This window comes from Oryzias latipes, chromosome 3 (assembly GCF_002234675.1).
Source record: "Oryzias latipes chromosome 3, ASM223467v1".
Classification (NCBI taxonomy): Eukaryota; Metazoa; Chordata; class Actinopteri; order Beloniformes; family Adrianichthyidae; genus Oryzias; species Oryzias latipes.
The window spans coordinates 13,021,987-13,049,178 of record NC_019861.2 but is presented as its reverse complement, the minus strand read 5'-3'; the positions used below and the strand labels follow the sequence as shown (position 1 = coordinate 13,049,178).

At 39.1% G+C, this 27,192-nt stretch overlaps 3 protein-coding genes across 6 annotated transcripts in view; 2 read left to right on the top strand and 1 right to left on the bottom strand.

The window, feature by feature from the left end:
• The first annotated feature begins 1,536 nt into the window (after positions 1-1,536).
• Positions 1,537-13,843, top strand: slc12a1 (solute carrier family 12 member 1). Its single transcript, XM_004066900.4, has 26 exons — positions 1,537-2,009; positions 2,655-2,792; positions 2,897-2,972; positions 3,352-3,447; positions 5,062-5,201; positions 5,300-5,410; positions 5,507-5,618; positions 5,714-5,841; positions 6,000-6,084; positions 6,551-6,708; positions 6,790-6,897; positions 7,005-7,128; positions 7,681-7,782; positions 7,954-8,109; positions 8,182-8,281; positions 8,363-8,474; positions 8,640-8,780; positions 9,310-9,416; positions 9,506-9,588; positions 10,714-10,833; positions 11,315-11,440; positions 11,916-12,027; positions 12,143-12,229; positions 12,327-12,462; positions 12,579-12,646; positions 12,758-13,843. The coding sequence occupies exons 1-26, from the start codon at positions 1,752-1,754 to the stop codon at positions 12,891-12,893; spliced, it is 3,120 nt and encodes a 1,039-aa protein (XP_004066948.1). The 5' UTR covers positions 1,537-1,751; the 3' UTR covers positions 12,894-13,843.
• A 759-nt stretch (positions 13,844-14,602) lies between these two features.
• On the top strand, positions 14,603-16,908 carry dut (deoxyuridine triphosphatase). Of its 2 annotated transcripts, XM_011488366.1 has the most exons (7): positions 14,603-14,753; positions 15,363-15,522; positions 15,666-15,757; positions 15,847-15,891; positions 15,993-16,067; positions 16,297-16,367; positions 16,753-16,908. In XM_011488366.1, the coding sequence occupies exons 1-7, from the start codon at positions 14,639-14,641 to the stop codon at positions 16,807-16,809; spliced, it is 615 nt and encodes a 204-aa protein (XP_011486668.1). In that variant the 5' UTR covers positions 14,603-14,638; the 3' UTR covers positions 16,810-16,908. The 2 variants fall into 2 exon arrangements, with proteins under 2 accessions (XP_011486668.1, XP_020568127.1); XM_020712468.2 differs by lacking the exon at positions 14,603-14,753 and having other exon boundaries at positions 15,075-15,522.
• Positions 16,909-18,301: 1,393 nt separating this feature from the next.
• The window catches only part of fbn1 (fibrillin 1), a 66,847-nt gene continuing 57,956 nt past the window's right edge, over positions 18,302-27,192 (bottom strand). The window contains exons 57-66 of one of the 3 annotated variants that reach the window (XM_023953173.1): positions 26,820-26,945; positions 26,065-26,271; positions 25,576-25,701; positions 25,251-25,373; positions 23,288-23,404; positions 22,074-22,202; positions 21,870-21,989; positions 19,897-20,128; positions 19,625-19,808; positions 18,302-18,867 (exon numbers count right to left, since the gene is read on the bottom strand). In XM_023953173.1, the coding sequence (XP_023808941.1) occupies positions 18,484-18,867; positions 19,625-19,808; positions 19,897-20,128; positions 21,870-21,989; positions 22,074-22,202; positions 23,288-23,404; positions 25,251-25,373; positions 25,576-25,701; positions 26,065-26,271; positions 26,820-26,945 (1,748 nt within the window). In that variant the 3' untranslated portion in view covers positions 18,302-18,483. The remainder of the gene's footprint in view (positions 18,868-19,624; positions 19,809-19,896; positions 20,129-21,869; positions 21,990-22,073; positions 22,203-23,287; positions 23,405-25,250; positions 25,374-25,575; positions 25,702-26,064; positions 26,272-26,819; positions 26,946-27,192) is intronic. The other 2 variants (XM_023953174.1, XM_023953175.1) reach the window with 2 other exon arrangements.

Sequence of the window (27,192 nt, the reverse complement as noted above, 5' to 3'; positions counted from 1 at the left end):
CAGCTGAAGCTTAAAAAAAGCACCTAAAGCCCGCCTGCTGAAATGTCTCCTCGGTGTTGACTTAAGCAGATGATGTTGATTCATAAAATCATTTTCTACTGAATTCCATAGTCAAATATCATCCTCTTTTTACTTTAAGTTCCCATTTATCTTGTTGAAATGATGCATGCAGGTTAAGCTCTGATTGAGGAGATCAATACTGACATGGATATGAGGGTGTGCTCTTGATTTACAGGAGTCAATGTCCTAATAACAGTATTAGAGCATTTGGTGACTTATATTATTGCGCCAAACAGATCAAGATTTGATAAGTGCTACAAAGGAATTTCCATCTATTTTGGGCCCTTTTGGACTTTAGAGAGCAGATTTCTTTACATGTTGGACCCTTACGCGCCTGCTTCGATAGGTTCTTGGGGCAAGCTTGGTTGCCCTTTGAGGAAGGCTTCATCCTCTGAAGTGACCACAGCCTGTAGAAGAAAAAAAACCAAACAACATAACCTTGACCCAACGCCTGTTGGTGTGAAGTGAGTGTGGCCTCAGGGGAACAAACAAGTTTGGAAAGTTTTCAGGACAATTCAAGAAATCCTTTCGCTTTGCTTGACAACAAACCAAACTCCAAATCTGACAGTAAACATGAGTCACAGAGGGGAAACACACATGGTTACTAGTAAAAATAAACTGTTGTTATATTGCTTAAAGGATGAGATGTAAGATTTCTTATTTTTTTAATCGGAACATAAAAACACGTGCTTTAGAATTTGTCAGCTGGCAATACAACCAAGGTCAGATTTCAAGTCATTAGCTTGCCTTTCACTGCATGCATAAATCACTGTGGCGTATCAGTAATAAGGAAGTTTACCTGTTAAGAGGTCTTTTAATGGCTCTTTAGAAGTCATGTGGCTCCAGCAAAGTGCCTCTAGCCTATTCCTGTAACCCATAATCTTATATTAACTCTCATTTTCTCTATAAATACGTCCATTTTCTCCGTGCAAGTTACTTTTCTCTCTCATTAAACTGTGACAAAGAGAATTATTAGAGATGCCCATTAAGTCAGTTATATAACTTCAAATCGGTCTGATACATTCGTCAGGGTAAAATTTCTTTTTGTGCTTGGTTATAAACACCATACAAACACCAAAATGTCAGGAACCTTGAAAATTTTCCTTCCTTTCAGAAGGAAATCCAACCCAAATGAATCCTTGTGATTCATGCAAAATGACTGCAGGTGTAAGGAAATATTTTTCTTACTCCCATAAACAGCAATCACAGAACAACATGTGCTGTTACCGTGCGCTTCACACAATAATATTAGTAATCAATTCTCCAGAACTCAGGCAATGAGCACCTTTTATCTCTATCTTTTGTGGTTTATGACTTGGTTAATCGTTAAGCAATGCCTTTGTGTCCCCTAGGATGGAGCAAGGACATTTCTGACACCCCTTGTTGAGATTTCTGAGGGTTGACCCAAGAAGTTAGCCAATAGCTGACAGCCAGTGTATGACCCTGAGTATAAAGGTAGGGCATCAGAGGCAAGCCAAGTTCATGCAACAAGAATCTCAGTGCAGCAATAATCTTTCTTCTGTGGCCAGCCTACTTTATTCACGCATAAATAAGGACAACTGTGGCAGTTGGTGCAGGTTTTTGCTCTTAAAAAAATAAAAACAACTCTTGGATGTCCGAAGATTGAGGAGATACTCTGCTGTTTTGTTTTTTGACTTGAAAAATTCTGAGACTCTCCTCCAGCTTTAAAGATGGAGAGGTTCAAGTCTAACCGAGGGGCACACATTAACTCCGGGTATGATGCCACTCTGGATGAACCTCCAGTCTACGAAGAGACTAACTTTTCAAACGAGGAGCACCGGACTGTCCGGCCTTCAGTGATGAGCGCCTTCGGTCATGACACTTTGGACCGGGTTCCCAACATTGACTTCTACCGTAATGCGGGCAGCTTGAGCGGCCAAAGAGCTGTGAGACCATCCCTGCAGGAGCTCCATGATGTGTTTCAGAAGGTGAGTACATATCGTCCACTTTTACTTTTTCATTTTGCTGTAACATTAAACAGGGATCATTTACAACTGCACAGTTAGTCCAACTTCCTCCCTGTGTCCACAACTGTAATCTTTTTATTACAAATGTGTAAAACTAAAGAAAACACAATTAAAATAATTTACCCCTAGCAATGATTTATTCAACTGACAATCTCAACGAGTTTTAGTGCTCTTTTTAGGGCTGCTTTGCCAAAGACACTTCAAATTACAGCTTTATTTCTGGTTCATAGCTTGCATTACCAAATTTGAAATTATTCTATTGTTAAAGATAGTTTTTTCATATGTTTGACAAAAGTAAAAAAGGTAAAGGGTTCCGTCAATCCCCAAACTGGCAAAATGTGCAAGCCTGCAGCCTTTTTTCATTCTATCAAGCATCTAGTCAAGAGAAAAAACTTTTTTTCAACAAGTGTGACTGAGTCTGCAAAAGATACAGTTGTGTAAGAAACAAAGAAATCCAAGGAAATGTCGAAATTCTAAAATGCTCCTTGTTTGCTCCTAAAATGTAGACTATTTGTAAATGAATGCAAGCAGCACTGGTGATAAAATGAAATACAGAAGAAATCTTTTTATAATTTGTTACTTTTGATTCATTTATTTTTTAAAAAGGGACCAATCTCTGTGCCAGAGACTGTGGAAGATGATTGTGAGAAGAGTGACGGGACCCCCTCTGAAGATTTGGAGTCTGCTGTGCCCCTTGACAGCAGCAAAGGAGCTATAAGATTTGGCTGGATAAGAGGAGTCCTGGTGAGCCTGGGGGCTGAGGCGCTGAATTTGTTTACCTTTTTGTTGTAATAAATGATCATCTTTATTCATGTTGTTTTATTTTATTTTTTTCCTTTAATTCACAGGTGAGATGTATGTTAAACATCTGGGGTGTCATGCTCTTTATCCGCCTGTCTTGGGTTTTTGGTCAGGCAGGCTGGGGTGAGTGAACAATTTTCAATAGGAAAATCTTTCCGCGGGTGGTGTTCCATGCAGTAATGTGTAGTAGAGAGAATTTTGAAATTAATCTGCATTTATCCACTAGCAGGGAATGACTGAATTGGGGCAAACTGAATTTAGTTGGCCTTTCTTAACCCCCACGCAGAGTCTGCAGGTCTATTTCTAGGAGCCACATTTTTGCACTTGTGATGGAAAGAGAGATGGAAGTCTTTTTAAAGGACTTCACAGCAGCTTTTATCCAGGGAACGATGCCTTCAGGGCCCCACAAGGCTTAAATTTTTAGAACATTTGAAAGGAAACTCAACCCTAACAGCACCTTAGTGGAATGTAGGTTGAAAATCTGATATTTTTGCCCTCTCAGGTTTGGGAATTGTGGTCATTCTCCTCAGTTGTGTGGTGACCACCATCACGGGCCTTTCCATGTCTGCCATCTGCACAAACGGTGTGGTCAGAGGAGGTAGGTTAACACATTTACAAACATCCAAAATGCACAAAATGGGTATCTGAGCTCAGAATTACATATTTACACTATTGTTTTGTTCATTGCATAACAGTTAAAACATTAATTAAAATCAATATTCTGAGATAAAAAAGTCTCGTTTTTGACAAAAAAAAAACAATGACTGCGGTCTGTACTGATAAAAAGTTCAACCTCAATGTCACCTCTGGTGGCTTGCTCTCTGTTTTACAGCATGTCCAGAGATAAAATCAATCAATCAGTAATGTGGGGATTAATCATCCACTGCAGATATTGTTCTTAAGATATATAATGATGACGTATTCTTCCATGTGAAGGTGTTGCACAAAACTAAGCCACCCACCTGTTGGATGCATCCTTATTAAATACCGAGAAAACGAAGCAATTCCATTTACTATTAAAGCAAAAAGCCAACTGCTGCAGAATATTTTCACATCTTATATGACCACAGTTCTAGAAATTCACTATTAAATTTATATGGCTTCTGCGTAACGGAGCGTTAAAAGACGTAAGGAAACAAACTGTCACATTGGGAATGTAAATGTATAATCTCATGAATTGGAGTTTATAGTAATTGCAATTATTTTTCATAATTGTTATCACTCCCCTTTACAAGAAACAGAGGAGCAAAAGAATTTTTACAACAAGAAATTGTCCAATTAAATTCTTTATTTTCGAGTAGCACTTTACGTAACACATTTTTAATAGAGCACGAAACCGGGTGCCTAACATGCTTCTGAGTCATCATCCTAGAAACATGTTTTTGTCAACATTTAACCATCAACCCACTCCTAGGGAATATTTTTATATTTTAATAAAACACTTATACTAATTTTCATACCTTGGACAGAAGGCTGCTTTTAATGGGCTATGTTCACTCCTTTTTATACAGGGCTGTACTTCCTCCAAATACCTAACATTTTACATGGTACAGAACAAGCATGTCCAAAGCCCGGCCTGTGTTCCAATTTCCACCAACCCACAGGCTTCTTTCATAAAAACAGTAATACGTCCCTCCCCCAACAGTATTTTCTAGTAACCTGTTGTGTGTCAAGTTCATTTCTAAAATGTTAACCGAAAAAAAAAAAGAAAATTTAACATTGAGGGCCCTTCGCTTCCTGTACAAGAGGAAATTGGCATATTGTTTCAGTGAAATATGGAACCACTGTGTCTGCCTAATATGCCAAGAGATTGTGGCTGTTTTCAGGGAGTTCAGTATCAAGAGCCAGCTAACTACGACAGGCTAACTAAAAACGAATGCTGCGGAAAATTGACAAATTGACAAAAATTTTGGTAAAAACATAACTTGATGTATCTGTTTTCCATGTGAAGAAACAAAAATCATGTCAGTGCAATAAAATGCTCGTTAAATAAAAAGAATTCAGAGAATTCCAAAAATTCAATGAATGTCAGGGCTAATGATTGGCCCTGAAACCATTTCACCTCACCAAATCTGGCCCTCTTTTGGACACCTCTGTTGTAGATGATCAAATATCTTCTGGGGTTAACAAGGATTTGGTGTTTGACTGTTTGCACTACATCAGCTCCATTCAATAAACCAATGATAAGAAAATGTATTTACTTTTATTTCAGGGGGAGCGTACTACTTGATATCCCGCAGTCTGGGTCCAGAGTTTGGAGGGTCGATTGGTCTCATCTTTGCATTTGCCAATGCTGTGGCTGTGGCCATGTATGTGGTGGGGTTTGCTGAGACAGTGGTGGACTTGCTGATTGTGAGTGGCAACTTAATTATCAAGTGGATGCGGGAAAACAATGCAGAAACCTGTCAATCAAAGTTATGACTTTGGCTTTTCTCTGCTGCTGTAACCAGGAACACAATGCCATCATGATAGATCCAATTAATGACATCAGAATCGTGGGATGCATCACGGTGGTGTTGCTTTTGGGCATTTCTGTAGCAGGAATGGAATGGGAGGCAAAAGTAAGAAGTGCAGTTGTATTCTTTTTAACTTTGAACCAATTGAAGTGGAGCCTCTCACCTTAACTTTTAACTTGTTTTATGCATCTGTCCCCATAGGCACAGATTCTTCTTTTAGTTATCTTGCTGGTGGCTATAGTTAATGTCTTCGTTGGAACTGCCATTCCCGCCACAGAAGACAAGAAATCCAAAGGCTTTTTCAGTTACCAATGTAAGGCACTTATAATCCCAACAATGCACATTTATAGTGTAATTGTCTCACTGCCTTGTCAAGTCTCCCGTCCTCTTCTGTTTTCTTTTTCACAGCGAAAATATTTTTGGAGAATTTTACACCGGATTTTAGGAATGGTGAGACTTTTTTTTCAGTGTTTGCCATCTTTTTCCCTGCGGCAACAGGAATTCTGGCTGGAGCCAACATCTCCGGAGACTTGCGGGTAACTTTTACACGCAGAGATTCTTGTAAATAGGAATTTGTAGCTTCAATGATGCAAAAATGATAAAATTAGGTTGTTTTTTTTGTTAACTGTTTTTACATTTTAGATTGTTTTGTTGTCTCCTTTAAGTTTCTGATACTCAGACATATTAATTACAGGATCCACAAGCTGCCATACCCAAAGGTACCTTGTTGGCCATCTTGATCACTGGTGTCACCTACCTCGGCGTTGCTCTTTGTGTTTGTGAGTGGATAAATTCAATAACTATTTCCAAAAATCTTTGTACCAGGACCTTTGGTCAAATTATTCAACACCAGGTCACGTTTGCTTCTCAATGTTCTAAAAGATCCATGCACTTTTCCGGCCTTATCAGAAAATCTGCTTTTAAGTGACTAATTGTGGGAAACTGAAATAATTCTCTGCTCTGAAATATTTCAAAGTCAAATTTGAAACTGTATTGCCCATACTGAAGCAGTGCATCACAGATCAGAGGTCGTTTGTAAGAAAAATGTTTGTGTCTTATTTCTTCATCAACTTTCAGTTACATAAACCCCAATTCAAAATGTGGTAAAGGTGTGCAAAAACTTTGTCCTTATATCCAGGGATCTTTTAGTACAGTAACAACACACCTCAAGGCAAACTGTCTTGGTCTCACATAAAGGGGGTACATTGAAAAAAATAAAACGTTACTTTTCTTGTTATTCTATAGCCGCCACTGTTGTTCGAGATGCCACTGGAAACAGGAACAACAGCGTTCCTCTGGGCACGGTCTGCAATGGTTCTTCAGCGATCGCCTGTGACTTCGGTTATGACTTCTCATCCTGTGAAGTAGAATCGTGCAAATTTGGGCTGATGAACAACTTCCAGGTACCCACTATTTCAAATGAATACAATCCTAAAGAAAATGGTTTCTTTTCACACAAACTAATCTTTTTGGCTCTTCTTTAGGTCATGACCATGGTGTCCGGGTTTGGTCCCCTCATCATTGCTGGAACGTTCTCCGCCACTCTTTCGTCGGCCCTTGCCTCTCTTGTTAGCGCGCCGAAAGTTTTCCAGGTGAATTACTTTGAGATCTGAAATGTAGCAAACATGCAACACAAACCTCGCCGGCAGAAAAAGTATTTTTCAACAACTACTGTAATTTCATCCCTGTCCCTCTTCAGGCTTTGTGCAAGGACAATATCTACAGGGCCCTGCACTTCTTTGCCAAAGGACACGGCAAGAACAATGAGCCCATTCGCGGATATGTCCTTACCTTCATCATTTCTGTGGCCTTCATTCTCATTGGTCAGTTCAGTTTTTGAGTTACTGACAAAAGTATTTGTTTAGATAAATAAATCTGGACAGATTAATGACCTAAATATTCCAATTACACATTAAAATACGGATTACACCCTTCATGAAAACAATATACCCTAAATTTCATGTTAAACTACAAGGCGAAAATGGACTTTGTACAAGGATTCATTGAAATGACAAAGCAAACAAAGATTCTTTAAAGGGAGACAATAAATCTCATGTTTCTATGGCAACAGTGCTTGATATCAGCTAATGTACCTGAACGTAACAGTGTACACAGTTTCTGCTGCTTCACACTCGAGAGGGAGGATTTCCATCACGCAATCTGTTCTGTTCTAAGTTTACGTCGCGAGCAAACACTACAAGAGTTTTCTGCAGAGCATCAATGGAAAGTCAATGCAAAAACTGAAATTAAAATGAGGAATTTGTGTCTCGTGTGGCCTTTTTGAGCACACATTTTTAATTGCATTTCCTTTCTGCTATGACTCATTGTTCTCTTAAAATGTGAGTTTAGAGGTTTCCATTTTTTTCATTTCACAGGCAACCTCAACACCATTGCTCCCATCATCTCAAACTTCTTTCTGGCATCCTACGCTCTCATCAACTTCTCCTGTTTCCATGCCTCTTATGCTCGGTCTCCAGGTGAGATTCCTGTGATAGGACTGCCACAGCACCTTTATAAATTCTAATAAAAAAAAAAAACTTGCATGCATTTTAAGCAGCAGTTCAGCTTTGAATTGAAAGAAACGTTTTGTGTGCATCCTTTTAAGCGTTATTCTTGCCTGTTCCCTTCCTTCATCCTACCTCTGTTAGGCTGGCGACCAGCATATAAATACTACAACATGTGGCTGTCTCTGTTCGGCGCTCTGCTCTGCTGCGTTGTCATGTTTGTTATTAACTGGTGGGCTGCCCTGCTCACATACGGCATAGAAATCCTGCTCTACATCTACGTCACAGTCAAGAAGCCAGGTGACCTTTTGCACGCTTGCAGATGCTTGGTCCACGCTGGCACGTGTAGCTAACCTGTTGCCTTGTCTCCAGATGTGAACTGGGGTTCGTCCACTCAGGCGGTGACGTTTGTGAGCTCAGTCAGCAATGCACTCTCTCTGTCTGGCGTGGAAGATCATGTGAAGAACTTTAGGTAAAAGTCCACATGAAATCATCTTTCAGAGAATTTTAAAATGCGAACTGTAAAGTGACACATTTTTGTTTTGTTTATAAGGCCTCAGATCTTAGTTCTGACAGGATCTGCACAGAACAGGCCTCCTCTTCTGGACCTTGCTCACTCTTTCACAAAGAACTATGGACTCTGTATCACTTGTGAAGTTTTTGTGGTAGGTTTACAAGTAATCCATCTGACCAATTAGACATTGAATTCTTTTTTTTTATAAATCACATAGCATGGTAATGTTTAGTCAATTCTCTGAATATCAGAAAATCACATTTAGGTTCGTGTTTTTTAAAGGGTTATGAATTCAAGTAAGGTTTTGACATTTCAGGGCCCAAAATCTGAAGTTCTTCCTGAAATGAATGCTGGAATGGAGTCGAACCAACTTTGGTTGGTGAAGCGGAAACGCAAAGCCTTTTACGCTGCTGTGGCCTGTGAAAATTTCAGGGAAGGGACTGAGACCCTGCTGCAGGTCAGTGTCCACACACGCTTTGCAAAACATCTCAAAACACTAACCCAGATGATTCCAGTTTATCAACCTATGAAAGTTTTATGACAGGACTGCAGAAACAGCATTATTGGCCTATATCTGTTTCCTGACAGCATCTATTGCTCTGTTATAGCTTTGACTATAACAGGCCATAGGCCTGGACTTGTTTTTAGGATGTCGTCAGTCTATTAGCCAGGTGGAACAGGACAGAACAAGGAGCAGGAGAACAGTCTTTTATCTCTGACTATTGCATCTTCAAGATAAGGTCACATTTATTGCCTGCATTGCTCACTTCAAACGGCTTTCGCAGATTAAAAGCTATAATTGTTTAACACATAATGAGATGAGTCCCTGTAAACAACAACGTATCTTCTGGGTGATCTGGTCATAAATTACAGCCATAAACTGCTTCAGGGCATCTGTATACGAGACAGTTGGAAAGTTTTCACCAGTTAATGAGGACACCAGGTTTTATAACTTCTTCATGTGTAGTTTTTTTCTTTCCCTGCAGGCTTCTGGTCTTGGACGCATGAAACCAAACACATTAATGATTGGCTTCAAGAAAAACTGGCAGACGGCGGGCAAGGATGAAGTGCAGAGTTATGTGGGAATACTTCAGTAAGTCCCAAACAGACTAACTGAATAAGACATGTGGGACATAAACAGAGAAAAGGAAATTCAGAGTTTTCTGATTCTTGTCATGATAGTGACGCCTTTGACTTTGAGTATGGAACAGTGATGCTGAGAATGGATGAAGGTCTGGATGTGTCGCATATCATCAAGGCAGAAGGTTAGTAAGATGGATCTTGTAGGCTGTGTGATTTGAAATGCAAAAAAAATTAAAAGAATCAAAGCATATTTGAAAAAAAGGTAGAATTTCATTTCAAGACTTTGGTTGCAAACCTGTGTACACTAAAAAAGATCTACACATGAAGGAATATTATACTAATAGTTTCATAACTTAAAAAACGTGTTTTTAGTATACTAAAATAGATCCTTTCCCATTCTAAAACCTAAATCAGATTTTTGTGACATATGATGTATGAGCAGGTCTTCTCAACACAAAAAACACAACAGCTGATTATCTTCAGTTAAAAATCACATTCTAAAAGCTTTGTTACGGCTTTTCACAACCCACTTTAAATGTAGGCTAACGTAAAGCTGGGAGGAAAGACAATGAGACATGCTGGGTTGTTTTACTCTATCCTAATTTGTTATAAATAGTATCCCATACATTCTAAGGTTCTCTCTGCATGACACATTTTTTAGCCCTTCCAATAGTTTTTGGTGCAGGAATGACTTATTTTTTTTTTTAATAAAGTTTATAGATTGACCAAATGTCTCTAACCTTGAAATAAATTTGTGTCAATCGAAAATGTTACTTGAGTGACTAAGTGAGAATAGAATCAATAGAAACATATCTCTACCTCTGATGAAATCAAAATTTAAAATGTCAACAGTAACGATAAAGAGCAAATGATTGTAAATCATGCTAGCAGGGTTGATCAATAGAAAACAGTTAGCGGATGATTTAATCAACGCCTACAGGGTGAAAAACAAAAATAAAACTCTGTTTCACAGATCTGCTTCTGGGTTTCCTTTATCTATTTTGTTATCAACTGCAAGATTATGGAATTTGTCAAAAAGAAAATCTGGAAAAAAATGCAAGAGTTGGAGAAATTAGGAGAAATTCTGATTTAACTTTACAACAAAAAAATGCATAGATTTTATTTAAAACTGTATGTTGGGATCTCAAATTTTAACATATCCCTTGTTTGTGTAAAATTGTAACAGCCAGATAAATGTAAAAAAAAAATATTTTTGCTGCTGCAACATAGGGTCCAGAAAAAAGCTATAAGTTTAAATTGTGTGGTGCCAAAAATTGTGATGACGTCTGTTTTATTTAATTTTTTAGATGAGATGCTTAAAGCAGCAAAGGAGCAGCGTGAAAATGAAATGATGGCAAATGGAACGAAAGGAAAAGGACTTTTTAGGAAATCCAGAAAGCCATCACAGCAAGTGCTCACAACCAGAGGTACATTCACTCATATGAAAGCTGAAAATTCCTTTTTCAACATGTTTTTTTCTCATCCTTCGTCTATGCATGTGTACACAAAGTCAAAGGATTAAATACTGTAAATGTACACAATTTCAACAATAACTTACGTGTTTTTACATTCATGTTGACACACAGAAAATCAGCCATTCTCCGTGGATGTAATTTTTTAATTCCAATTTAAAAAGAGGAGCTGTTTAACTTGAACAGCAGAGGGAGATGGTAGCCTCTCAGTGCATCTCATACTCTCACAACAGAGCTGCTCATTTGTATACAGTCAGCCTTCCCATTACACCAGAGAGACGGCTGTGTGTGTTTGTGTTGAGTCAGCTTCTAATGTCAGTTTGCTTCTAAGATCAGACCTAAGGCTCCCCCACGCAGCTCCATTTGCTCCTGCTGGTGTTACCCCCGCCCCCCTCCCCATCACCTCATTTACTGCATCTTTTCTTCTTTCTCTCAGTTTCAGTGAACGGCGTCCCACCACAGATTGCAAAGATGAATGAGAAGCTGATGGAGTCCAGCAGTCTGTTCAAGAAGAAACAGCCCAAAGGCACCATTGATGTGTGGTGGCTGTTTGATGATGGAGGTGAGTTTGAGATCCCTTTCAGAGTCAAATTTGAATTAACCAACACATCCCGCCATCACTATCAATATTTTCAACAATATTGGCTAAACAAATAACCTTTTACCATCCTGGGAACTCTATTGCCCATATATATGCACATTTGCATGCATCTACTGGTGCTGCAGACACACTTATTTGTAATTCCAGCTCCTCCATCCTGTTGTGTTGCCCTTGTCTTGCTTCTCCGCTGTGAGAAATCAAGGAAACATCATGAGTGATGAAAGTGTAGGGACAGATTAGAAATTCTGAAGAAATCCAGAGGTGTTCCAGGGAGTGAGAAACACCCAACAATCAGAAATCCTATATGTATTCTGAAGATAAACATAAAAGGCATTTAGGTCAAACATGTTTGATTCCTTCTTTTGCAGGGATAATATAAACCAGCTTTGTATTTTGGACAAAATAAAATCATGTTCAATTTGTTGTCTTTGTTCAGGTCTTACCCTGCTGCTCCCCTACATCCTCACTACCAGGAAGAAGTGGAAAGACTGCAAATTGAGGATTTTCATTGCAGGGGAGCCCGGGCGGAGTGAGGCAGATAAAGAGGAGTGAGTGGACACATCAGTATTTCATCATTAATGACACTGAGGTTCATAAACTGCTGGCTGAAATGCAGATGTGAGACATCAGGGGTCAACCATCTGTATAATCATTCAATTGCAGGATGAAGTCTCTGCTGCATAAATTCAGAATTAAGTGCAGCGACATCAACGTGATCGATGAGATCCACATCAAACCCAGCGGTGACAGGTAACAGCTGCTTTAAAGACACAGAGCGGGCAACAAACACAGTTACATTTAATAAGCTGGAATGATGGTGAGAGTGAAAATGTCTGTATTGCAACAGCACGAGGACGTTTAAGGAGATGATCGACCCCTTCCGTCTGCACGAGGGATCAAAAGACACGGCTCATGCTGAAGCCATGAAGAAAGAGCACCCCTGGAAAATAACAGACCAAGAGCTGAGCAATTTTGAGGAGAAGGTAAAGCCACAGATGAAAAATAAAAGCTAAAGATAAAGTGGAAGTGGGATAAAATATCTTGTTTTAAGTGGGCAGTCATTTTCTTTGGAAAATTAAACCATTGTTGCTTTTTACAGACCAACCTGCAGATGCGACTCAATGAGGTTCTCCAGGAAAACTCCAAATCAGCCAATTTGATCATTGTGTGAGTACATGTAGTAGAACTACAGATAAAAGGAAAATATCATACAGCAATCTAGTGTTGGAATAAGATGTGACTAATGCTCTGCTTGCCAATTCCTTTGACTTTTGACAGGAGCATGCCCATTGCTCGTAAGGGATCCGTCTCTGATTACCTCTATATGGCTTGGCTAGACGCTCTGACAAGGAACCTTCCACCTACTCTGCTCATCAGAGGCAACCATAAGAGTGTCCTTACTTTCTACTCATGAGTAGCTTGAACCCTAAAAGGAGAGCTGTGGCCAAGACTGTGGAGGATGTTCAGTCTTCCAGTTCGACACCAAAATAAAATTCATCAGACATTGTCTTTCGGAAAAAAATTGCAAAAGATACTATCAAGCACAAAAGAAAGTTAAATATGTCAAAATGGAACCAGTAACTTGGTTTGACTTTATGGTCTGAAGTCGTTTTGTCACAAAGGCTTGAGGCAATTTATGTAATAACATTCATCAAGAATATTATATTGTAAGACATTGCAGCCAGCTCCTCAACAAGCTCTTCTGCACAAGCATATTGTGTGACCTCAGAGAAAAGCAATCCTGCTTTTTCAGGATTTCTTTATTGCATTTGATCCCAGTCAAAAACACCTAACTGGATAGGTAGAGTTAGAGGCAAACACACTGTGCATTAGTCACTGTAAAATACATGTATATATAACCCTAAAATTGATAATTTTTGAACAAAGAAAGCTTTCACAAATGATTATTGGCTAAGGTAATGCAAATTCTATGAGCACTGTGTTAATGATGAGTTAATTTTCTTTTCTTAATTTTGATGTTCACTGGATGTAGCGTGCATTGCCCTCATGCAATTGTTTACCTGAGCCACTTTAGTCACTGTCATGTTTTCAAGTTACAATCATAATCCATATTTTTTAACCAAATCATCTGATGCAAAAGTACCAGAAGACCAACTATGCTGTATATTTCACCAATTTCCTTGTTCTTCTTATTTAATTAACAGATGTGATTACCTGAGATACAGCACAACATAATGTATGAGCAGGTGTTCTTTCAAATCTTGCTTGCTGATGTGTTATTTTATTAATGAAAGTATGTGGGCATTTTGTTTGTTTGAGTAAAAGTTTGTTTGTTAAGTGTAACGTAAAAATCCCTCCCCCCACATTTATAAATATATTAAACTTTTATGTAACAGACAAGTATTTTGTTGTGTGAGACTTTCTTTCAAAATACTACAATAAAAAGAAAGCCCGTGGAAAAGATTCACCAGATTAAGCATACAACTCTCAATAATTATGTGGGGTAATTTGGGGGAACAATTGCACAAAATTCTTTTGCATGAGACAAAACATGAGCATGAACTATCTGACAATGCTGCTTTTCTTAACACAGAGCAGTAATGTGGGCTACACCATTCAGAGAAACATTTTATGATTAAAAAAAATAAAGAAAGAATAGAATAAAAAAAATTAAGAAAAAACTTTGATAGTGGTTTTATGTATCACAACAAACTTTTGCAATTTTTGGAAATTTGTGCAAACTCTTTTATCTGAACTTGTCCAAATTATATTTTTAATTCTAATCTATCCAGATAGTACCACTAAGGATACAAAATAGTAGACAGCTAACACATTAGGGGTCTACACAGTGAGAATTACACTACATTATACTCCAATTATAAGGTAGATTGACGTGACTACTGTAAAGATTCATTGATTGCTTAGATACAATCTATCAATAAAGTATAGTTAAAAAGTCAGAAAGAAATTTAATAGCAAATGAAAAGTTGTAGATTCTGGCGTTGAGCACAATGGATTAGAAAGAAGAAAAGTCTATATTTACACGTTTGCAAGGTAGAGATCACAGATTTCTTGGTATGTCAGGCTCGCCTGCATTATCCTCCGCAGCACACGGTGGCGGTAGTGAGCCGTAAAAACAAAATCCCATTTTGGAAGCACAAGAAGATGCTGCTCGGAGAGGTGAGCTGTTAGCTAATAATGTTACGTATATTACCAGCACTGCGATATTCTCAGCGGCGATCTTTGTTTTTTTCTACTGCTCCACGTTTCCTGGGAAACAACTTTAGCACTCAAATGGTCACTGAAAATAAAGGCAAGATAATTTTATGTCAAGAGGTTACTGACATCATTAGACTAAGCGAGCTTTTTAGTCGCTGTCTGTGTGTCTCCCCGGTTGGTTTATTTTTAGCTAGAGTGTGTGCTAACAGGGTGGACCGACGCGAAATCTATTTTTATTTTTTATAGGACGTAAATGCTAAGAAATTAATCAACACAGAGCTGTGTTTCGCATGCCAAGAAGAACTTCTTTGTCACTCTAATCTGGCAAACATCTTCATTGGAAGATAATTTTATGGATGAAAAGTGCAGTTATTTGCCTATTTTTTTTCTTTTTTGTTTAAATGACTCTGTAAATAAATGTGTATAAAAAACACGATTTGATCTGTTCGTTTTGCTGCTTATGTATGCATCAACCCCGGTAGTTCTGTCTCCGTTTCCTGTTTGGGGGAGGAACTATTTCCTGCCCGCGAGCGCTTAATTCAAACAGTTGCTTTCCCTCCAAAAAACTGGAACGGAAGGTTGCAGAAATCAGCGAAGCTGCACAGCGAGTTGCACATAGCTTTTAGTTTTGTATTACTTTTGGTATTTTTTTAACCGTCTTCTGGTTCTTAACTGTAATACTTTGCTACCATGCCTGTGTTAGACGTCGTCACGGATGCTTCAGCAGTCTCTCCATCAAAGAGAGCTCGGACAGAACCTAGAGCAGAGGAGCAAAGAACGGTTCTTAGGTTTGCTAAGCTCTCTGAGAATGCCACGACCCCCACGCGAGGCTCATCCAAGGCAGCAGGATATGATCTGTACAGGTTAGTCGGTTTTTATTGTACATGCACAGGTGTTTTGGTGTGACAATCATTCCTAAACATTAACACGAATAACGTCAAACATGTTTTAGGTTCGCCTGTGTGGAATCAGAATGTTTTAAATAACTTTATTTTTTGTGAAACAGTGCATATGATTACACCATTGGTCCCATGGACAAGGCCATTGTGAAGACAGACATTCAGATTGCAGTTCCTCATGGCTGCTATGGGAGAGTGGGTGAGTTGAACTGAAGAGCTGCTCTTTTATATCCTTGTACTTTTTTAGCAACACAATTTAAGACTATTATTACCATTTTACCTTCTCAGCCCCAAGGTCTGGACTGGCTGCCAAGCATTTTATTGATGTTGGTGGTATGTTTCTTTTTCTTTTTTTGAGCTCATTGTCACAGCCTAACCTATGTGTTGGTCATTTCAATTCCTGTTTTTGTGTGTGTGTGTGTGTGCATTCTCAGCTGGGGTTGTAGATGAGGACTACAGAGGAAACTTGGGTGTTGTGCTTTTTAACTTTAGCAAAGAAACATTTGAAGGTGAGTTGCCGTCAATAAACACTACATTTATGTCACTTGTGCCAGCAGTTACATGCAGCTGGGAAGTAAAAATGCCCTGGAATATTAGGCTTACCTGTAAACATGACATAATTGACTATAACAAACAGTGGATATGCTTGTTGTTGGAGCATTATACAAGGGAAGTAGAGAGGTGTTTGCTAAGGCAGATGCAGATGTCCATATAAATGTCTGGTGTTCTTCCTTGCAGTGAAAAAAGGGGACAGGGTTGCTCAGTTGGTGTGTGAAAGAATCTGCTACCCAGAGCTGGAAGAGCAAGAGGTAATCCAACACATTACAGCTGTTTTATTTGATTTATGTTACTAAAAGAAATGTTTTACCCAAAAAATAAACCTTTAAATTGTTTTTCTTCATTTAAAGTTGTGATAAAATAACTGTGTGAATTCATTGTGTTTGAAAAAAATACTTGCATCTCTCAGTACTAGTTTTTATGCAATCTTTGTGGCTCTACAATGATCAACATGTAGTCCTGCAGGTTTCACGACAGCCCTACAATGAAAGAAACGTAACACTCAGTTCACCAAAGCCCAGCAATACTTGTTTTCTTCATAAACTGAAAGTTGAGGGTCTTTTACCATCTAAAAATACAGATGTCATTGCTCACTGTAAAAGTTTTAATTTACTTGGATCTGTCATGCTTTTTCAGACACTTGATGATACGGAGCGAGGGTCTGGAGGCTTTGGATCGACTGGACGCAACTGAAGACCTCGAAACAAATTTGAAGTGACAATACACTGATGAAGTTATTTTATGTTACCTAGGTGCTAATAAAGTTTATTTTTTACAGTTTCATAAACTACATTTCCTTGTTTGGATCCACTTTTTTTAAACTTTAGATCAGTCTTAAAGTTGTAATACTCATAATCTCCACGTGGTGGCAGTATAAGACAATTTCCCTGCAGCCCAACTCCTGTTACAATCCACATTCCTGCAGTAGTGTAGTGTAATTATCATAGGGGTGGAGGTGTGAAATTCTCCAGCATCTGGAAGGCGTGTGCTTCGGTTTCTCAGAGCCCTTTAACTGCATTTGAAATGTACTTAGCCAAAACATTCGGGGACACTGCTGCACCCCACCTTGGTCATGCACAACTGCAGCTTTGGTGTAGTTAGCGTCTGTCTCGGGTTTCAACTTTGACGAAGGGGAAAAGCCAAGCAGGGAGTTCACCGTACACCAAAGTTGTTTTTATTGTGAATTTCTCAACTTAACCCTCACTTGATGTGAACAGAGAACACAGACGGGTGTCTCGCTGGTCCGTGGCAATGCGGCACTGATTTAACTTGTGAGAGAATGTGCGGCCATGAAGACCTCAGTGCATAATCATGAAGGCCCAGGTTTGGCATCATCAAATGACACGTGTGCAGGTGTGTATGAATACACAGTGTACAAAGGAAGTAGTTGGTCATTATAAGCACCGTTACAAACCCCTGTATTCCAGGGGCTTCCTCTAGTTTACAAATGTTTCATGGATTAAAAGTGGCATGGATTATTACAGTATAAACACAATTTACATGTAGTATAGAAGGAGCAGACAGGCTTGGACGCTAGCTGTTGGACGTGAAATCGGAAGCATGACTGATGGGATCGCATCTCAGTCTACTGAGTTTTGTATAACAATGCAGTGCATTCAGAAGTCTATGCAGACATGTTGGTAGCACCAGTAAGAAGAAGAAATCAGTAGAAAGTTGGGGAAACTGAAGTGAAGATACGCAGCAGGGGTCATTCAAGCTCAGACATGGCTACATCTCAATAGTCCATATGGGGCTCCTCATAAACACTTGATCTTTCATTCTCTCTGCTGAATTAACATCTGGCAAAAGGGTCGTGCGTGTTAACTCCCATGTGTCCGGGTTCGTTCAGTCACAGAGGGTATGCGATTTGTTTCTCAAACAATTGTGACTATTTTTTGTTCTCCACATTCATTAAGTTCTAAACAAACTTAGCTTCGAGCTTTCTGCAGCCCACCTGCTCTTCAAAGTGTCAATGTGATTCCACATATCATTCCTCAACAGTAAACTCCAAATGGAAAACTCATTCACGTCCTCCGTGTTTTTAAAACACAGCTGGAGTTTGTGTCGCAGCTTTAGGTGTTGGATCGGACTGAAGCTAAATATTCAGTCGTCCTGGAATTCTCACAGAAAACATTTCCATGATATGTAGAATCATCTTTGGTAATCAAATAATGCGCCCCCCCCCCCCCCCCCCCCTTGTCACCCTATAGTCTCTTTGGTGATAAGCCCTGCTCTACGTTGGAGTGAGGAGAGGTTGCCCCCTAACTACTGACCCAGGGTCAAAAACATTCGGCCTTCTGGGTAGAGTGAGCCCAATGCTGGGTTAGCAGCTGCTGGCAACATCTGCCTCCCTCAGTCTTGTGGTGGTTAATGGAGAACGAGCTGCACCCTCATCATCAGTATGTCTCCCAGCTGTCCTGTGAGGTAGTCTTTGTCATGTTGGTCCTCCAGTTTGGCCAGCTCCGTCTTCCCGTAGAGGGGTATGCTGCTGATCTGAAGGTGATACGTCCCCGGAAGCGGCGCCGCCTTTTTGCTGAAATGCAGGTAGCTGACGCCTTCTCTTTGGTTGATTCTGAAGAAGCCCTGCTTGTTTCCGGAGTCAATGCTGTAGCGCACGTGGTCGCTGAGAGTAGACAAGGCCGGGGTGAGCTCAAGGATGTGATCACGGCTGCTGACATCGCTAATGTTCAGGTGGAATCGGAGAGTGTCTTCGATGTCCAGACTGGCTAGGCTGACCACCTCAGTTAGCTGCTGAGAAAAGGAAGCCAGGAAAAGCTTAGTTTGAAAATAAAGTTCAAAATAAATCAGCTTTATCAGATTTCAGTAAACAAAGTGAAGGATGACTTTCTTTGGATAATTTAACAGTTTTAAGACCTACTCTGATCATCTTTTGATCTATTGTAAAAGTGTTACAAGTGGTCTCTAAAAAATCCAAAAACTTGTCATTTTCTAGGACATAGTTTCTGCAGAGCAGCAGGAGTTTATTAGAAATTCACCTCTGAGTTGTGTGCGGGACTGTTGGCACAGGGTAAGCCTGCCCCTACTTCCCGACATCCATCTGTTTACTCGCTCTCCCACTAGCTGACTGCCCCTCACATCCCAAGCTAACATTACGGATGCAAAAAAAAAATGGCGCGCAATATCGGAGTTATCCAGCTGTCCAGTTTTGAGCCAGATTCCAGCTCAGACGAGGAAAACAAAGACATACATGGATCTATTTGTCAAAAAGTGGATGCATCAGAATGGAGCTGGGAGCTTGTGGCCTGTAGGTTCGACATCACAGCTACAAGCTTTTTTTCATCTGCATTTTTTTATCTGCTCTTGATTCACAACGATTTAAATAAAGAAATACTTAGAAAGGCAATTTTAAACTTAATTTTCTTGACATATGTCCCCCATCAGAAAAATTCAGCGAGAACATGTTAAAAACGTCAAAAACACAATTTTTATTGGAGTGGGTCTTGATGGACGTTTTGAGAGCTTTAAGATTCTGCTAAAAATGCAGCACCTGCATCTCCTCGTGAGGTTCCTCTTCTGTTGAGTTGGAACTGCGCCGCTTACGTCCTTTCTTGGGGTAACCGTTGATCTTACATTCATAGCAGGCTTCTGGAGAAAGTGAATTGTCATCCATCTCGCTTCCCAGTTCACCATTAGGGCTCCCACTCGTGAAGCCCACACCAGTGACGCAGTGTCTGAACCAAAAAAAATAAAAAAGTCATCAGTCGAACAGAAAAACAAAAAAAGAGTTGTGGCTTTGTACAGACAGTGGCTCTTACACACCCTTGTCCTGCACGGAGGTATCCAGGAGGACACCCACACAAGTAGCCCCCGTCTGTATTTGAGCAGCCGAACTTGCAGGGGTTCTGCGTGGTGGAGCACTCATTGATGTCTGCGCAGCCTCCACTCGTCTGCTCGTAGTCGAAGCCTGAGGGGCAGAGGCAGCGGAAACTTCCCAGGGTGTTGTGGCACGATGCTCCTCCACAGATCTGGGTGTTCAGACACTCATTCTCATCTGGGTCACAGGAAGTGGACGGGAAATAAACAAATAAGAAGTTCTGTCAGTTAAAAGACACAAAACTAGGAAAGCCATCCCCGCAGGATGGCACATAAGGGTAGAAAGATTAAAAATAAAACTAATTAAATAAACTGAAAGATACATTTTCTTTAAAAACTGTTGATCGAAAATAAAGAGAAATAGCCTGAAAAACAGTCATTAAATGAAAAACAGCTTCCTTCTAGCAACATACTATAACAATCTCCACACTAATTTGAGTTACTTTTTATTATTGTGCACACTGAAAGTTAAAAAACAAACCTCTTTTATTTATTCATAAATTATAATTTTAAACCTACAATTGAAGAGTCAAAAGCCTCCTACAATTTTTTTAAAATAAACCTGTTTTTCTAGCTTTAATGCTGTCTGCCCATGAAAGCATAAGGAACAATAATTTATTTAATATTTATACAGTTCTTAGTGGAATTAGTACATTCTTACATCTCATATCAAACATATTTTTGCAAAAAAAAGGTGTCAAATTATTCAATCATGTAGGGTCTTAGTATGAGACAAATCCCCACAGTCATGAATATTCTCGATCAGGGGTTTGTAACCTGAGGCCATGTAGCCACATGTGGTTCTTTTACCCCTTAATTGTGACTCTCTGGTTAAAGAAAAATAAAAAGTTTTTAATTTTAGGGTAACTGTAAAATAAGTAGTTTTTCTGAACCGTTTCAAGGATTTTAACTTTTCAGTGTGGTTCAAAAAATTCAGTAGGGGTCACAGAATTATTGTAAATTAACTTTAGTTCATTAGATTTATGAGGTTTTTGGGGCAGAAATGCCCCCCATTGTAAACTGTTGTTTATTTTTATGATTATTAATCTTGAATGAACCTACTACCACATTTGCTGCATTGATGATCCTATGTGACACAAGATGACTTTTATTTTGAAAGGAAGTCATGTGAACCTCTGCCAATAATTACAAAATATTTCTCTTTTTGAAAAAAAAGGCTACTATCTCTTTATTTTTTATTTATGCCGAAACAAAAAAAACAACAGTTTATTTATATTTAAATGGAACAGTAAAAAAAATACAAAGCAGTCTTATTTTTCTAAAGGGTGAAGTGTGACTCAGACTGGATTGGGGTTAGTGAAAAATCGCTCCAAATGGCTCTTTAAGTGTTAAAGCTTGTGGACCGCTGCTCTAGACCGATGTCACATGCCCACCTAAAACACAGGCCCAGTCTAAAATTTTAAGCTAACACAAGTACCTAATATTGCAGTTCCTCAAATGATCACTAGAGGGTGGTTTAAAAGGGAGCAGTTTTCAGTTCACTCCCAGATTAATAAGACAAATGTTACACCAAAAATATGTATGCACAGGCTGGTTAACAAAGCATTTTTTTTATTGTTGTGTTTATTTTTATTAATGAAAACCACTTCAGGTTTAATTTTGTTATGGATGACCGCGATTATTGGGCCAGTGTATATTGATAGAGTTCTAAAAATCAGTTCATTAAGGGTTAATTAATATATTTTACCATATATTTTCCTCTCAAAGACAATAGAAGCAGCAAAGGGTTACTCAGTGTTGACCATGGTGGCACGAACAAAGCTTTTTGTCATTTGTCAGAAGTTATATTTGTTTGTTTTACAAAGACTGCAAAGCATCAAGACTCTGTTGTATACATTTCAACAAACAGTTCTTTAGACGTTCCAAAAAATCTGCAGTTTAAAACGATGGGTGCTCACCAACACACTGGTTCCACTGGTAGTGTTGTAGGTAACCTTGGGGACAGCTGCACCTGTATCCTCCCACTAAGTTTTGACAGCCATGCTGACACCTGTGGTTTCCATCACACTCATCCATGTCTAGCACAGGATAAAAGGAAATCAAGATGGCTTAATGCGACTATTCACCCAAATCTGAGGTATTGGAATTAGTTGTTTTCAGACCTTCACATGTTTGTCCATTTGAGTCCAACGAAAATCCCCGCTGGCACTCGCAGTTGAAGCTCCCTGGGGTGTTCTGGCAAACGCCGTTGGAGCCACACAGATTGGGGTCTGATGAGCATTCGTTGTTGTCTACAAACACAGGAAAGAAAGTTCAACCAAGGGTAAAACAGGAAAAGTGATACAAAGGCAGATTGTGATCAAGATTCAGAAAGGCTGGGTTATTTTTGTAGTCGTATGAAAATGGGTCAAAACCCCATGCAATGTTGCCAAAAACAACTCATAGGTCTGGGGTTTTAGGGGTAAAAATCTTCACCTTTTAATCCACTGTCAATCCAGTCATGGCAGCAACAGAGTTTAAAAGTTCATTCTGGGGAATTTGGGTTTGGAAAAAAAAAGTCAAAGTAATTTTCTGGCTTTGTTTCAAAAAGGCTTGTATATCAGCCTTGAGGAAATTATTTTGCCCAACATACTTAATTATTTTGACTGCAAATGATAAAAATCTTATGTTGCTTAACCTGTCAGACAGCTGAAATCAAAGCACACAAGAATGTGATCTCAATCGGAGCTGTTGCATGTGTGATCTTGGGTCTTTTCACAGCTGGTTGAAATTTTACGTTTCCTGAAATGTTCCCAACTTAGATTTCCGCTTTGTGAAACTGTGCTGCAAAGCACAGAGGGAGCTTTGATTGCCACAAAACGTGTGAATTTTTAAACAACTACGGCTTATAAAAAGGAACATTTTTCACCAGTGGTTAATTAAACATTAAAAATATTATTCTTCTTGATTAGAATATAAACTTCTTTCCAAAAAACATTCTGCCTGATGGGACTTGATATTCTACAGGTTTCACTTGTGCTGTAAAACAAGTGTTTTGTAACACAAAAGTGTTTCTAAAACCTTGTAAATCTTACTTTAAAAATCAAACTAAACTTTCTTTATTTAAACCCTCACATTACAGACATCTGTTGTGGTCTGACCACAAAAAGAAAAACCAGTTGGACCCACAAGAGTCTACAGATGTCTATAGGAAAGCATTTTCAACTGCCACCAAGTAATATTAGTAAGATTTTTAGTAATTAAACAACTGGAACAAACTAAAAAAAATATATATTGTGTGAGGAAAAATTATGATTGTATTGCACAGTCATGGTAAAAAAAAAAGTAAAGTTAAAGCTTTTTTTTGAGTTACTACATTCTGATTGAGTCTTCTTACCAATGCAGGCACTATGATGTTGGGTGAATCCAGGAGGACATTTGCAGGTGAAGCCACCGATGGTGTTAATACATAAGAACTGGCAATTATGCTGTTTGGTGGAGCACTCATCCAGATCTGAAAAAGGAAGGTTTATTAGCTTCAACTTTTTATTTTTATTTTTTTTTATATATATTACCCTATGTTGGACTGAATGTTTTTGAGTTCAATTCTAGACCATGTACAGTCATTGACCTACAAATAAACTGTAAATGTACCAGACCCCGGACACAAACACGAGAACTGTGGAGGGGGAAACTAAAGCAATGGTAAATAAAGATGAAAGAGGTCCTCTACATCCCTACAAGCTTGATAAACAAATGCACTGCATACTTCTGCACAAGCATTTCCGCTTATTCATTAAAAGGAAGAGACTAAATAGTATGACTAAGGTGATTACTGTGGATCTTTGTATCCAAAACTAGACCCACTTTGATGAAAATCATGTTTTTGGTGTTTTAACATCTTGTGGTCTTTTTCTCATGATGGAGGACAGATCTAAATAAAATTAAACTTAAAATTGCATTTTTGAGTATTTCTTTATTCAAATTGTTGTTAATCAGGAGCAGACAAAAAAATGCATAGAAGCTTCTACGACAGAAGCTCCTACGGCAAGCCACAAGCTCCCTGCTCCGCTCCATTTTGATTCATCCGCTTGTATTTCTATTTATACATTTATTTATGTAAAGGGACATTACATATTCATAAAAATTAAACATCAAATGTAAATATGCCAAATTTTAGCCACAGGCTAATTACCATCTGCAGTTCCCTTGCAGGTTGATGTTATTGAAGGAATAAAACTGATTTTAAGTAGAAGAAATTACAAAACATAAAATAAAATAGACATAAATCACAGAAATACAGTATTCAAAAGGCCAAAACAATATTTTAAAAACAGTGTCTGTTTTTGGTGGTTAGCACTCTCGCCTCTCAGTGAGAAGGCCCTAGTTCAAACCCCTTTCTGTGTAGAGTTTGCATGCGTGGGTTTTCTCCAGGTACTCTTCCAAAAATATGCTTCTCTAAATTGTGCCTAGGTGTGCATGTAAGAGTGTGTGTGGGACTGATTGTGTGCCCGACTACAGACTGGCAACCTGTCCAGGGTGTACCCCATCTTTGCCCAACAATTCTCCAGGACATAGGGGTATAGCGGGTTAGGAAAATGGATGGATGGCATCTGTTCAGTTATAAAATGTTCTGATTCCTGGTCACATAAGTTTACACATCTGAGATTTCTAAAGGCACAGTTTCAACTGTCTTTAAAAGATGACAAATCTTGTACTTTCTCTCTTTTTGATACAGATACTGTTCCAGAAAGTTGAACACTTGTAATACAGAACGTTTTGTGAGGAAGACGTTTGTCTGAATGGGAGCTCACAGTCACCTCTAACAGTGGCTCCAGTTACTCTTGAAGAGTACCTAGAAAATTTCTGTTTAATGACTTCATTTAATCATGGAGGGGCTAAGCCATGGAAGACCCTAAACACCAGACAAGCTGATTTCAAATGTTTACAATATTCAAAACCCAGGCATTTGTATTAATTAAGAATGTGGCAGTCAACTGTCAATGTATGTCTTTGTTTTCCTTGTCTGAGCTTGTATCGGCTCAAAACTGTACAGCTGCATAGCTGCAATATTGCTAACTGTTTTTGTTGCTCTGGTAATATTAGGTTGGGGGTGTGAGGGGCTGTAAGCTAGTAGGAGAGAGTTTAAAAAATGGATCCCATCCACAATTCAGAGGCATATTTCTAATGAACTACTGCAACTCTGCAGAAACTATGTTCTAGAAATGACACAGTTTTTTTTGGGCTAAAAACGGCATAATCATAATCAAAAGACCACGGGGAACATTTTTGAAATAGAAGATGATCAGAATGGGACTTTAATGTTTCTCTCCTGTCTGGCTGTATGTTCTGAACGTTACCTCTGCAGCTCTTTCCATCTTCTTGTAGGATGTATCCTCGAGGGCAGGAACAAAGGTAGCTTCCTTCTGTGTTCTTGCAGATGAAGTTACAAGGCTTAGGCGCCTGTATGCACTCATCAATATCTAGTGGACGTATGACAAACAGATAAAAAAGAAGGACAGAGAAAATTTAGGTGCTTTTGTTTCCTAAGGAGAGATGATGACGCTGCTTTTCTTTTTTTAAATGAAGCAGCCCGCTAACAGTTTCAGCTCTTTACTTGGCAGAAGAAGGTCGGAGCAAGTCCAGTAACAGACTGTAGATAACAGGAGTGAACTTCAGCCTTACCCACACACTGAGTGGATGTGATGTCAGTTGTGTAGCCAGGTATGCAGATGCATTTGTACGATCCTTTGGTGTTGACACACTGACCATTTTTGCACAGGTTTCCCATCACACGGCATTCGTCAATGTCTGCATGGAGACAAGAAGTGTTGGCCTCAGATACAGTTATCATGGCTAAAACACCAGTGTGTTTCCTGTCTGGGAATGACACTGTGAGCTAGGTTCCTCTTCAAAAACATTGATGCTAATGGCTGGACTAAAAAAAAAAGAAAAAGAGAAAGCTTAAATTGTGCAATCCACATTGATGTGTCCTGTAGAGAAGCTTTACAAGTAAATCAACATGTCTTTGCATGCACTTTTGCTGCCTATAATCATTTGTTACAGTCTCCTTAAAACTTTGAAATATAAATTCTAATAATGCTTTCATTCGGAATCTACATGTCAAGTATTTCATGTAAAAAAGGTTCAGTTGTGTTGGGCCTAAAAAACTACCTCTGCCATCTGTGGTGTAGCCTGGTCCCAGTGGACACATTTTCTTGTACTGGGAGGTCCCTGGCAGGGGGCAAAGTTCACAGTTGATGCCCCAGCCTCGGCCTCCATCACAGCAACACTCGGATTTGGTAACCAAGTTCCTGTTACTGGAAGACATCTGACACAGAGTGGTCAGAACTTCAGTGTAACAGAAGTCCTCACGGTTATCTGGAGGGGAGAAAACCAAAAAAAGACACTTGAAGTGACGTTAACAGAGCCTGAGAGGAGCAGACGATACCACCCAGACGCAAAAAGATAACCCACACCACTTTATCGCTTCTGTCTATGAGGAAAAAAGATAGCCACCAAAAAGAAGGATGACTAAGTCGTTCTGGAGATTTTCTCACCAGAGCTCAGCACATCACGGCTGTTCAGATGTATATACTTAGACAGGGGAGGAAAGCTTTTCCTTGGCTCTGTCTTGATAATGGTCTCTGCTTAAAATCCCACTGGTTCAACAATCATCCCATTTTAACAACAAATGTGTCAATCAAATGACATTAGCAACTCTAAACTCTTAATTAACTTGATTAACTTGAAGGCAGGCCTGCCACTAAAGCTTAACTTCCCAACCTTGTCAGGCTCAGATAAAACTAAACCACACAAGCTAATGAAATAAAAGAAAAAAGTTGTGAGGACACAAAATAACCTTGAAATTCTGTGGAGCACAGTGAAAATCAAACCATGAAACAGAAGTGCATGGTGGAAAAACCTACCAATACATTCGGTCTGTGTGGGGTTAGCGACGAATCCTTGGTCACATTTGCAGCGGTAGCTTCCCACTGTGTTTTCACAGCGGCCATTCCTACAGATTCCTGGCTTGGTTGCACACTCATTTAAGTCTGACACACAAACACACACAGGGGAGATTAACAAAGATAGTTGTTTCATTTCTACTTAAAGTCAAACTTTATTTAGTATCACACAGAGATGTGGAAGATACTTCTGAAGATTTGTAAACATGATATTTGTACATTTCTACAATGTATTGTGGAGAAAGTGCTCAATCTGGCCAAATAATTCAAAATTCTCAAGTTTTGTGAACTTATTGTTATATTTTCCAAAACTGAACAAAAATGCTTCACAACC

Bases quoted from the DNA above. Each gene is read 5' to 3' on its own strand.
- dut (XM_011488366.1), top strand. From the start codon at position 14,639: ATGTTACGTATATTACCAGCACTGCGATATTCTCAGCGGCGATCTTTG. The intron at 14,754-15,362 runs GCAAGATAATTT...TGCCTGTGTTAG, and splicing joins AATGGTCACTGAAAATAAAG to ACGTCGTCACGGATGCTTCA. The intron at 15,523-15,665 runs GTTAGTCGGTTT...TTTGTGAAACAG, and splicing joins GCAGGATATGATCTGTACAG to TGCATATGATTACACCATTG.
- slc12a1 (XM_004066900.4), top strand. From the start codon at position 1,752: ATGGAGAGGTTCAAGTCTAACCGAGGGGCACACATTAACTCCGGGTAT. The intron at 3,448-5,061 runs GTAGGTTAACAC...CTTTTATTTCAG, and splicing joins AAACGGTGTGGTCAGAGGAG to GGGGAGCGTACTACTTGATA. The intron at 8,475-8,639 runs GTAGGTTTACAA...TTGACATTTCAG, and splicing joins TCACTTGTGAAGTTTTTGTG to GGCCCAAAATCTGAAGTTCT.